This window comes from Pristiophorus japonicus, chromosome 21 (assembly GCF_044704955.1).
Source record: "Pristiophorus japonicus isolate sPriJap1 chromosome 21, sPriJap1.hap1, whole genome shotgun sequence".
Classification (NCBI taxonomy): domain Eukaryota; kingdom Metazoa; phylum Chordata; class Chondrichthyes; family Pristiophoridae; genus Pristiophorus; species Pristiophorus japonicus.
In genome coordinates, this window is record NC_091997.1 from 57,618,256 (window position 1) to 57,631,137 (window position 12,882).

At 47.8% G+C, this 12,882-nt stretch overlaps 1 protein-coding gene across 1 annotated transcript in view; it reads left to right on the top strand.

Annotated features, from left to right (window-relative positions):
• Positions 1–354: 354 nt before the first annotated feature.
• Positions 355–12,882, top strand: part of LOC139233534 (parathyroid hormone/parathyroid hormone-related peptide receptor-like) — a 61,090-nt gene continuing 48,562 nt past the window's right edge. Inside the window, exon 1 of the mRNA XM_070863934.1 lies at positions 355–455. Coding sequence (XP_070720035.1) covers positions 378–455 — 78 coding nt within the window. The 5' untranslated portion in view covers positions 355–377. The remainder of the gene's footprint in view (positions 456–12,882) is intronic.

Here is a 12,882-nt window from a genome sequence, read left to right on the forward strand (position 1 = left end):
CATATTGCTGTGGTTTAAATCCGTTTTATTTATTTTATATGTTTTTATTTTCTTTCAGTTTCGTTTATTTTACTTAATTTGATGTATTTTAGTTCAGTTTCAATTCTGATGTTTGGTTTAATTTATTTTAATCAATGTAAAAATTACATTTTCTTTTAGTTTCGTTCAATTGATTATTTAAGCATTAATAAATACATTTAAAATGCAGCAATGCCCGAGGCTGTTGTTTTCACTGAGCTCCTGCAATTAGAGCAGGAACAAAGTTTCTAACCGGAGCATGTTGCAGGGAGCGGTCGGTGCAGCGGCTGACAGGTTGAGCTGCTGCCGGGGGAAGAAGCGCTGGATCCGGTGACTGGTGGGACCGTGCGCCCGCGGGGATGGCAGAGGTCGGCGGCCGCTGGCTCGGGCTTGGGCTCTTGGTCTGCTCGTGTTTCCTGGGCTCCGCCGGTGCCCTGGTGAGTACTGAAACCATCACTGCCCCCTATGGCACCCCCCACTGCCCAGTCCGGCACCCCCTCCATCGCCCTCCACTTCCCCCCCTCCGGCCCCCCCCCACACTGCCCCCTCCGGCACCCCCACACTGCCCGCACATTGACACGTCGGGGTCACTCCGAAAATAACCCCCACCCCACCCAGGGACCGGGTGCTCAGAGAGGGACAGCAGCCTTGCTGTGAGTTATGCATTGAGAAGGCAGAGGTTGGGATCCTGGGGTGGGTCTCTCCGCTCCCACTGTCTGCCCCTGGAGCATTGCACATGGAGTGTCTTCCCCCCCCACCCCCCCAGAGTATCTCTCTCCCTTCCCCCTGGAGTGTCTCCCCCTCCCCCCCCCCCCCCCGGAGTGTCTCTTCCCCCCCCCCCCCCCCGGAGTGTCTCTTCCCCCCCCCCCCCCCCCCCGGAGTGTCTCTTCCCCCCCCCCCCCCGGAGTGTCTCTTCCCCCCCCCCCCCGGAGTGTCTCTTCCCCCCCACCCCCGGAGTGTCTCTCCCCTTCCCCCCCCCCGCCCCGGAGTGTCTCTCCCCGCCCCGGAGTGTCTCTCCCCTCCCGCACCGGAGTGTCTCTCCCCTCCCCTCCCTCGGAATGTCTCCTCTCTTCCCCCCCCCCCCCTCCCAGCTGCCCAGAGTGTTCCCCCCTCCCCACCCGAAGTGTCTCCACCCCCTGTCCAGGGTGTGTCTCTCCCCCCCCCCCCTCCCCCGAGTGTCTCTCCCCTCCCCCGAGTGTCTCTCCCCTCCCCTCCCCTCCCTTCCCCCCCCGGAGTGTCTCTCCCCTCCCCTCCCTTCCCCCCCCCCCCGGAGTGTCTCTCCCCTCCCCTTCCCCCCCCCCCCCCGGAGTGTCTCTCCCCTCCCCTCCCTCGGAATGTCTCCCCTCCCCCCACCCAGCGGAGTGTCTCCTCCCCCCCCCCCCCCCCCAAGCTGCCCAGAGTGTTCCCCCTCCCCACCCGAAGTGTCTCCACCCCCTGTCCAGGGTGTGTGTCCCCCCCCCCCGGAGTGTACTCTCCCCCTCCCCCCCTGCCGACTGTATTCCCCGCACGGAGCATTCACTCCAGGCAAGAGTCTTTTAGACTGGGAAAGCGAGTTTCCGTGAGGGAATTCTTGGCAGTTTGTGGGATTGACGCTCACTCATGCACCAGACTGATATGGTGTCTAACTCCACGACTGCTCCATTGATTGTTTGTGGCCCTTCAGATGCGATCATGCACAGTGCAGGTATTTGTACCCATACCAGAAGGTTTAGGCTGTGTAAAGAGCTGTTGTAATCTGGAAGGGGCCAGGCACTGCATTCCAGTGTTACAGGAGGAGTTCAAGGGGTGTGACTTAGTTAGAATTTACTCCTGAAATCAACAGGATTTGCAGCATTGAATGTCAGATGTCATAGGTTTACTGAATATACAATCATGAATATACGTCAACAGCAGTACTTAAGACCAACCCTTGCGAGTTTAATTGGAGGACTCAAACACTACAATTCTGAGCTTGGTAAACAGGCTGCAGACCTTCCAATCCTAAGAGTCTGTTCTAATACCCACTTTTAATATCCTTTCCTTACCCCTTCTATCTGACAGTCCACATATTCCTGAGGCATTGGAACCATTTCTGGGGGAGATGGGATCTGTACAGGCTGGACGGGTTGCACCTCAACAGAGCCGAGGCCAATATCCTCGGGGGCGGGGGGGGGGGGGGGGGGTTGCTAGTGCTGTTGGGGAGGGTTTAAACTCGCTTGGCAAGGGAATGGGAATCTGAGAATAGATTCAGTAGGGAGAGAAGTAAAGCTGGAATTGGAAAACCAGAATGTAGAAAGTGAATTTGAAGGACAGAGGAAACAAGGGCAAGAAAGTAGTCAACAAGGAGGTCTGGCTGTACTAAATGGTATGTACTTCAATGCAAGGAGTATAGTGAATAAGGCAGATAAGCTGAACACTTGGGAGTATGATATTATAGCTATTGCAGAAACATGGCTGAAAGAGGGGCAGGTTTGGCAGCTCAACATTCCTGGTACAGGATTTTCAGACGGGTTGGAGAGGAGTGTAAAAAGGGAGGGGAATCTATTGCAGCAGTGAGGAGGGATGATATGTTAGAGGGATCATCAAACAAGGCCATTTGGGCCGAAGTGAAAAACAAAAACAAAAAACTCTGCTGGGTGTGTATTATCGACCCCCAAACTGTGGGAGGGAGATAGAGGAGCAAATATGTAGGAAAATTTCTGACACGTGCAAAAACTATAGGGCAGTAATAGTAGGGGATTTCAACTATCTTAATATTAATTGGGACAAAATTAGTGTGAAGGGTTTGGAGGATGTGGAATTCCTAAAATGCATTCAAGAAAACTTTTTTAGCCAGTAACAACACGAGAGGGGGCGGTCTTGGATTTAGTTTTGGGGAATGAAGCTGGGCAGGTGGAAGGGGTATCAGTGGGAGAACATTTCGGTGCTAGTGACTATAATTCAGTTAGACTTAAGGCAGTTATGGAAACGGCCAAGGATAGACCCGAAATACAAGTTCTAAATTGGGGAAAAGCCAACTTTGCAAAACTGAGAGGTGATTTAGCCACAGTGGACTGGAAATAACTACTTGAAGTGTCAGAGCTGTGGGAGACATTCAAGGAGGAGATCTGGAGGGTTCAGGCCAAACATGTGCCCTTAAAGAAACAGGGTGGAACTAACAAATCTGGATGTCTAGGGATATATAGGGTAGGATAAAGAAAAATAGGGAAGCTTATGACAGATACCGAGGGCTATAGAATCTCTGGAGGAATATAGAAAGTTCAGGGGTGAAATTAAAAAGGATATTAGCAAAGCAAAGAGAGAGCATGAAAAATTTGTGGCGTTAAAATCAAGGAAAACCCAAAGATGTTTTATAAATATATTAAGAGCAAGAGGATAACTAAAGAAAAGGTAGGGCCTATTAGAGACCATGAGGATAATCTTATGTGGAGGCGGAAGATGTGCGTATGGTTCTTAATGAATACTTTGCATCTGTTTTCACAAAAGAAAGGGGCGATACAGACACTGCTATCGAGAAGGAGTGTGAAATATTAGATGAAATAAACATAGTAAGAGAGAAGGTATTAAGGGGTTTAGCAGCTTTGAAAGTGGATAAATCTTCAGGCCTGGATGAAATGTAGCCCAGCTGTTAAGCGAAGCAAAAGAGTAAATAGCAGAGGCTCTGACCATTATTTTCCAGTCCTCTCTGGCTACAGTTGTGGTGCCAGAGGACTGCTAATGTGGTGCCTTTGTTTAAGAAGGAAAAAAGGGATAAACCTCAGTGGTGAGAAAATTATTGGAAAAACTCCTGAAGGTCAGGATAAATCTTCATTTAGAAAGAAACGGATTAATCAAAGACAGTCAGCATGGATTTGTTAAGGGAAGTTCATGTCTGACTAACTTGTTTGAATTTTTTGAGGAAGGTCGATGAGGGTACTGCATACGATGTAGTGTATATGGACTTTAGCAAGGCTTTTGATAAGGTCCCACATGGCATGGTCATGAAAGTAACAGCCCATGAGATCCATGGCAAAGTGGCATGTTGGATCCAAAATTGTCTCTGAAGCAGGAAGCAAAGGGTAATGGTTGATGGGTTTTTGTGACTGAAAGGCTGTGCCCAGTGGGGTTCCGCAGGGCTCAGTGCTGGGACCTTGCTTTTTGTGGTATACATCAATGATCTAGACTTGAATATAGGGGGTATGATTAAGAAGTTTGTAGATGATACTAAATTAGGCTGTGTGGTTGATAATGAATAAGAAAGCTGTTGACTGCAGGAAGATATCAATGTACTGGTCAGGTGGGCAGAACAGTGCCAAATGCAATTTAATCTGGAGAGGTGTGAGGTAATACATTTGTGGAGGGCTAACAAGGAAAGGGAATACACATTAAATGGTAGGACACTGAGAAGTGTAGACGAAAAAAGGGACCTCGGAGTGCTTGTCCACAGATCGCTGAAGGTAGCAGGCCAGGTAGATAAGGTCGTTAAGAAGGCAAATGGAATGCTTGCCTTTATTAGCTAAGGCATAGAATACAAGAACAGGGGGGTTATGTTTGAACTGTATAGAACACTGGTTAGGCCACAGCTGGAGTACTGTGTGCAGTTCTGGTCACTGCATTACAGGAAGGACGTGATTGCACTGGAGAGGTTACAGAAGAGATTTACGATGATGTTGCCAGGAGTGGAGAATCTTAGCTATGAGGACAGATTGGTTAGGCTGAGTTTGTTTTCCTTGGAACAGAGGAGGCTGAGCGGAGTACTCATTGAGGTGTATAAAATTATGAGGGGCCTAGATATAGTGGATAGAAAGGGCTTATTTCCCTTAGCAGAGGGGTCAACAACCAGGGGGAATAAATTTAAAGTAATTGGTAGAAGGGTTAGAGGGGATTTGAGAGGAAATTTATTCACCTAGAGGGTTGTGGGTGTCTGGAACTCACTGCCTGAAAGGGTTACGAACCTAGAGCTAGAAAGTGGGATTTGGCTGGATAGCCTCTTGTTGGCCGGCATAGACACGATAGCCCGAAATGGCCTCCGTCCATGCTGTTAACTTCTATGAGTCTATGGATTACTTAATACAACTCCATATAAGGTGAATTCTAATGAATAAGAATTCATGAGAAATTTTTCCGTAGCATCATATATCTCTCTCCTAGTCTATCACACAGATTTCTACCCATTGATTTTACATGATGTATTAAATTATGATGACCATTATTATACATTGAGTTTAAACAAGGTTCAAAACCTGTTCCTCCCTATGCAACTCCATATATCAAACATTTATTACCTGGACTTATAAGATCCTCCAGTATTCTTTTGTTTTCATTATTGTGGAAATTTTAATTTTAATTTCCTATAATACGGTGACCAGAACTGCATGCAGTACTCCGGCTGTGGCTTAACCAGAGTATTTTACAATTTAAGCATAACCTCCCTGCTCTTATATTCTATGCCTCGACCAATAAAGGCAAGCATTCCATATGCCTTCTTAACCACCTTATCCACCTGGCCTGCTACTTTCAGGGATCTGTGGACAAGCACTCCGAGTTCCCTTTGTTCATCTACACTAATAAGTGGCCTACCGCTTAATGTGTATCCCCTTTCCTTATTAGCCCTCCCAAAGTGCATTACCTCATATTTCTCCAAATTAAATTCCATTTGCCACTGCTGTGCCCATCTGACCAGTAGATTGATAACCTCTTGCAGTCCATGACTTTCCTCTTCATTATCAACTACACAGCCAATTTTAATGTCATCTGAAAACTTCTTAATCATACCCCCTGTATTCAAATCCAAGTCATTTATATACACCAGATGTAGGATCGTCCGGAGAGTCGGGCCCCGCGCCCCCACCTTCTGGCCTCTGTGGTCTTGCCTTGGGACGCGCTGCTGGCTGAGTTGCAAAACACAAATGAGGTTATTAGAGGAGAAGGTGCCTTCCGCGAGAGGTGGGCGCCGGAGGGACAAGGTGAGTCCAGCGCCACACACAGCATGTGCACGACAAAAGCATCACCGCTATCAAAATCATCACAGGCATCACATTTCATGACAATCAACACATTCTGCATTGCTATGATTCTCATGAGGCCAGCATTATTTATAAGACACTTTTAGAAATCATCTATCATAAATAATTGTTTGGATATGAGTTGGTGTGGCATCTATTGACTTTACATCACACCATGGTGTAAGCTTTACTTACATGGCATCACTTCAGGGTCTGCAGCTGCCTGCGTGGCTATCCGGGTGTGCTTCCCCACACTTTGGGCACCCTGTGCGGAGGGGAGCGGGTAGGTCCGAGGGCCTCCTCGTAGGACTGCTCCTGGGCACGGCCAAGGGTGCCATCAGCCGGTCCAGGCAGCAGGTGGTCGAGGGGGTCGTTCAGCCCGACTGCCTGCCTCTCTTCCGCGCGTACATCCGCGCCAGGGTGTCCCTGGAGATGGAGCACGCGGTGTCCACCGGTGCACTCGCGGCCTTCCGCGAGAGGTGGGCGCCGGAGGGACTGGAGTGCATTGTCACCCCCGGCAACCAAATTTTAATTTGATTTTATTTGTTTTAAAGTCTAATTTGTTTTAATTGCCGGGTTTTAGTGTCCCCCTCCCCTTTTATAGGGGGCACTTGTAAACTATATGATTTTAATGCCCCCCCCAAAAAAGAGGGCAGTTAAAAGTGTCTGGAGTGTCCCCCAGATCAGGGGGCACTCGATCTAATGTTTAATTTGTCTCCCCCAAAAGAGTTGTGCTTCCCCACAAGTGCGAGCACCCGCTCCTCAATATCTGTGATGCCGCTGGGGACTGGTGGCCCCCCACCCGTTCGCCTCTGCTCGGACCTATTCGTCGATAGCTTCTTCTGTAAAAGGTGACAGGGCGACATGGCATGAGATAATTGATATATATGACTTGGATGTTGGAATGCAGAGTGAAATCTCAAAATTTTTTGATGATACGAAACTGGGAGATGTGACAAACAGTGAGGATGATGCCAATCGACTGCAACAGGACATAGATAGTCTGGCAGAATGGGCAGACAAGTAGCAGATGGAATTTAATACAGAGAAGTGTGAGGTGATGCATTTTGACACAAAGGATAGGGAAGAGGCAATATAGACTTAATGGCACAGTTCTAAAGAGTGTACAGGGACACAGGGACATGGGGGTTTATGTGCATAGATCTTTGAAGGTGGCAGGACATATTGAAAGCATACGGGAACCTGGGCTTCATAAATAGAGGTTGGTCCATTCACAATAAAGGATGAAACTGATTCCTGTGTACAATTAGCAAATGTGACCTTGGGACTCCAACAGATGGGCCCTCTGGTGATCAGGTGTCATGCAGGTTACAAAGGGTTAAATACATTACATCACTTCCCCGTGAAGTCAACAATACACTTATTTACAAGGTGAGACGATCTGGGATTTTGCGCTCCCTTGTCGATCGTCTCGGTCCAAATGCTGGTGTGGATGGGTTGGTCAGTTCTTCACTGGGCTGTTGGACAGCCGGCCTTGCCGTGCTGCTGGGAATGATGAGTTCGGCTTCGTGGTCAACCATGATGTCAGTTATCGTGTGTGTGTGTGTGTGTGTGTGTGTGTGTGTGTGTGTGTGTGTGTTGGAGGGTCAAAGTTGGCGGTGTCCTCTTCGGGTTGTTCGTAGCTGTTGGTGAACCGCAATTTGATTTGGTCCAAATGTTTTCTGTGCATTTATCCTTTGGCCAATTTGACCTGAAACACACTACTCCCCTCTTTGGCTGTGACCGTGCCAGCGAGCCATTTGGGACCATGTCCATAATTGAGCAAAAATACGGGATCATAGATCTCAATATCGTGTGACAAATTTGCGTGATCATGGTACACACTTTGTTGATGTCGTTTGCCCTCCACGTGATCATGGAGATCAGTGTGGACAAGAGAGAGCCTTGTTTTGAGTGCCCTTTTCATAAGCAGCTCGGGAACCCCAGTGAGTGAGTGGAGCCTGGTGCGGTAGCTGAGTAGTACTCGGGACAGCCGGGTCTGCAGGGAGCCTTCCGACACACGTTTCAACCTTTGCTTGATGGTCTGAACTGCCCATTCTGCCTAGCCGTTGGATGTGGGCTTGAACGGAGCAGATGTGACGTGTTTGATCCCGTTGCGATTCATGAATACCTTGAATTCAGCAATGGTGAAGCACGGCCCATTGTTGCTGGCTAGGACATCAGGCAAGCTGTGCATGGCAAACATGGTTTGTAGGCTTTCAATAGTGGCCGTGACCGTGCTTACTGACATTATTGCAAATTCAATCCATTTTGAGTAAGCGTCCACGACAACCAAAAACATTTTGTCTAGAAATGAGCCCGCATAGTCTACGTGGATCCGTGACCACGGTTTGGAGGGCCACGACCACAAACTTACCGGTGCCTCTCTGGGTGCATTGCTCAGCTGAGAGCAAGTGTTGCACTGGTGCACTCATGACTATAACTCTGAGTCAATGCCGGGTCACCACACATGGGATTTGGCTATGGCTTTCATCATTACGATGCCTGGGTGGATTCTGTGCAGTTCACATATGAACGTATCTCTGCCTTTCTTGGGCAAGACCACGCGATTGCCCCACAATAGACAGTCTGCCAGCAGGGACAACTCGTTTTGCGTCTGTGGAACGGCTTAATCACTTCCTGCATCTCCACTGGGACGCTAGACCAGCTCCCCTGGAGGACACAATTTTTTACCAAAGGCAGTAAAGGATCCTGGCTGGCCCACGTCCTTATCTGGCGGGCCATAACTGGGGACTTCTCGTTCTCGATTGCCTCCATGACCATGGGCAAGTCCGCTGGCTAGGCCATTTCCACCCGGTGGTGGGCAATGGCAGCCGACTGAGAGCATCTGCCGACAGAGTGAGCGCCCATCTTTGGATGCGGGCAGAGGCATTGGTATTAATCCCTTTGCTCTTAGAGAATAGCGATATGAGCGGCTTGTGGTCAGTTTCAAGTTCAAACTTGAGGCCAAATAAGTACTGGTGCATTTTTTTCACCCCGTAGACGCACACCACAGCCTCTTTTTCAATCATGCTGTAGGCTCTTTCGGCCTTGGACAAACTCCTGGACGCATAAGCGACCAGTTGCAAAATCCCTGATTCATTAGCCTGTTGTAACAGACACACGATCCCGTATGACAACGCATCGCAAGCTAGCACTAAACATTCACAAAAGTTATACAGGACAAGCAGTTTGTTTGAACACAACAGATTTCTGGCTTTCTTAAAGGCAGCCTCTTGTGAATTCATAGAAACATAGAAAATAGGTGCAGGAGTAGGCCATTCGGCCCTTCGAGCCTGCACCACCATTCAATAAGATCATGGCTGATCATTCCCTCAGTACCCCTTCCCTGCTTTCTCTCCATACCCCTTGATGCCCTTAGGCATAAGGGCCATATCTAACTCCCTCTTGAATATATCCAATGAACTGGCATCAACAACTCTGCGGCAGGGAATTCCTTAGGTTAACAACTCTCTGAGTGAAGAAGTTTCTCCTCATCTCAGTCCTAAATGGCACACCTCTTATCCTAAGACTATGTCCCCTGGTTCTGGCCTTCCCCAACATCGGGAACATTCTTCCTGCATCTAACCTGTCCAGTCCCGTCAGAATCTTATACGTTTCTATGAGATCCCCTCTCATCCTTCTAAACTCCAGTGAATAAAGGCCCAGTTGATCCAGTCTATCCTGATATGTCAGTCCAGCCATCCCTGGAATAAGTCTGGTGAACCTTTGCTGCACTCCCTCAATAGCAAGAATGTCCTTCCTCAGATTAGGAGACCAAAACTGAACACAATATTCCAGGTGAGGACTCACTAAGACACTGTACAACTGCAGTAAGACCTCCCTGCTCCTATAGTCAAATTCCCTAGCTATGAAGACCAACATACCATTTGCCTTCTTCACCGCCTGTTGTACCTGTACGCCAACTTTGAATGACTGATGAACCATGACACCCAGGTCTCGTTGCACCTCCCCTTTTCCTAATCTGCTATCATTCAGATAATATTCTGCCTTCGCGTTTTTGCCCCCAAAGTGGATAACGTCACATTTATCCACATTATACTGCATCTACCATGCATTGTCCACTCACCTAACCTGTCCAAGTCACCCTGCAGCCTCTTAGCGTCCTCCTCACAGCTCACACTGCCACACAGTTTAGTGTCATCTGCAAACTTGGAGATATTACACTCAATTCCCTCATCCAAATCATTAATGTATATTGTAAAGAGCTGGGGTCCCAGCACTGAGCCCTGCGGCACTCCACTAGTGACTGCCTGCCGTTCTGAAAAGGACCCGTTTATCCCGACTCTCTGCTTCCTGTTTGCCAACCAGTTCTCTATCCATGTCAGTACATTACCCCCAATACCATGCGCTTTGATTTTGCACACCAATCTCTTGTGCGGGACCTTGTCAAAAGCCTTTTGAAAGTCCAAATACACCACGTCCACTGGTTTTTCCTTGTCCACTCTGCTAGTTACATCCTCAAAAAATTCCAGAAGATTCGTCAAGCATGATTTCCCTTTCATAAATCCATGCTGACTTGGACCGATCCTGTCACTGCTTTCCAAATGCGCTGCTATTTCATCCTTAATGATTGACTCCAACATTTTCCCCACTACTGATGTCAGGCTAACCGGTCTATAATTACCCGTTTTCTCTCTCCCTCCCTTTTTAAAAAGTGGTGTTACATTAGCTACCCTCCAGTCCATAGGAACTGATCCAGAGTCGATAGACTGTTGGAAAATGATCACCAATGCATCCACCATTTCTACGGCCACTTCCTTAAGTACTCTGGGATGCAGAATATCATGCCCTGGGGATTTATCGGCCTTCAATCCCATCAATTTCCCTAACACAATTTCCCTCCAAATAAGGATATCCTTCAGTTCCTCCTTCTCACTAGACCCACTGTCCCCTAGTACATTTGGAAGGTTATTTGTGTCTTCCTTCGTGAAGACAGAACCGAAGTATTTGTTCAATTGGTCTGCCATTTCTTTGTTCCCCATTATAAATTCACCTGAATCCGACTGCAAGGGACCTACATTTGTCTTCATTAATATTTTTCTCTTCTCATATCTATAGAAGCTTTTGCAGTCAGTTTTTATGTTCCCTACAAGCTTCCTTTCGAACTCTATTTTCCCCCTCTTAATTAAGCCCTTAGTCCTCCTCTGTTGAATTCTAAATTTCTCCCAGTCCTCAGGTTTGTTGCTTTTTCTAGCCAATTTATATGCCTCTTCCTTGGTTTTAACACTATCCTTAATTTCCCTTGTTAGCCATGGTTGAACCACCTTCCCCGTTTTATTTTTGCTCCAGATAGGGATGTACAATTGCTGAAGTTCATCCATGTGATCTTTAAATGTTTGCCATTGCTTATCCACCGTCAAATCTTTAAGTGTCGTTTGCCAGTCTATTCTAGCCAATTCATGCCTCATACCATCGAAGTTACCTTTCCTTAAGTTCAGGACCCTAGTTTCCGAATTAACTCTGTCACTCTCCATCTTAATAAAGAATTCTACCATATTATGGTCACTCTTCCCCAAGGGGCCTTGCACAAAAAGATTGCTAATTAGTCCCTTCTCATTACACATCACCCAGTCTAGGATGGCCAGCTCTCTAGTTGGTTCCTCGACATATTGGTCTAGAAAACCATCCGTAATATGCTCCAGGAAATCCTCCTCCACCGCATTGCTACCAGTTTGGTTAGCCCAATCAATATGTAGATTAAAGTCGCCCATGATAACTGCTGTTCCTTTATTGCACACATCCCTTATTTCTTGTTTGATGCTGTCCCCGACCTCACTACTACTGTTTGGTGGTCTGTACACAACTCCCACTGGCGTTTTCTGCCCTTTGGTATTCCGCAGCTCCACCCATACCGATTCCACATCATCCAGGCTAATGTCCCTCCTTACTATTGCATTCATTTCCTCTTTAACCAGTAATGGCTCCCCACCTCCTTTTCCTCTCTGCCTATCCTTCCTAAATGTTGAGTTCCCAACCTTGGTCACCCTGGAGCCATGTCTCCGTGATGCCAATTATGTCATACCCGTTAACTGCTGTCTGGGCAGTTAATTCATCCACCTTATTCCGAATACTCCTCGCATTGAGGCACAGAACCTTCAGGCTTGTCTTTTTAGAATTTTGCTGTAATGTGGCCCTTTTTGTTTTTTGCCTTGGGTTTCTCTGCCCTCCACTTTTACTATTCTCCTTTCTATCTTTTGCTTCTGCCTCCATTTTATTTCTCTCTGTCTCCCTGCATAGGTTCCCAAATCCCTGCCATGTTAGTTTAACTCCTCCCCAACAGCACCAGCAAACACTCCCCCCACAACATTGGTTCCGGTCCTGCCCAGGTGCAGACCGTCTGGTTTGTACTGGTCCCACCTCCCCTAGAACCGGTTCCAATGTCCCAGGAATTTGAATCCTCCCTTTTGCACCACTCCTCAAGCCACGTATTCAGCTGAGCTATCCTGCGATTCCTACTCTGACCAGCACGTGGTACTGGTAGCAATCCTGAGATTACTACTTTTGAGGTCCTACTTTGTAATTTAGCTCCCAGCTCCCTAAATTCGTCTTGTAGGACCTCATCCTGTTTTTTACCTATATCGTTGGTACCTATATGCACCACGAGGACTGGCTGTTCACCCTCCCTTTTCAGAATGTCCTGCACCCACTCCGAGACATCCTTAACCCTTGCACCAGGGAGGCAACATACCACCCTGGATTCTCGGTTGCGGCCGCAGAAATGCCTATCTATTCCCCGTACAATCGAATCCCCTATCACTATAGCTCTTCCACTCTTTTTCCACCCACCGTGCCATGAACTTGGCTGCTGCTGCGACTCCCCCCTGATGAGTCATCCCCCTCAACAGTACCCAAAGCGGTGTATCTGTTTTGCAAGGTG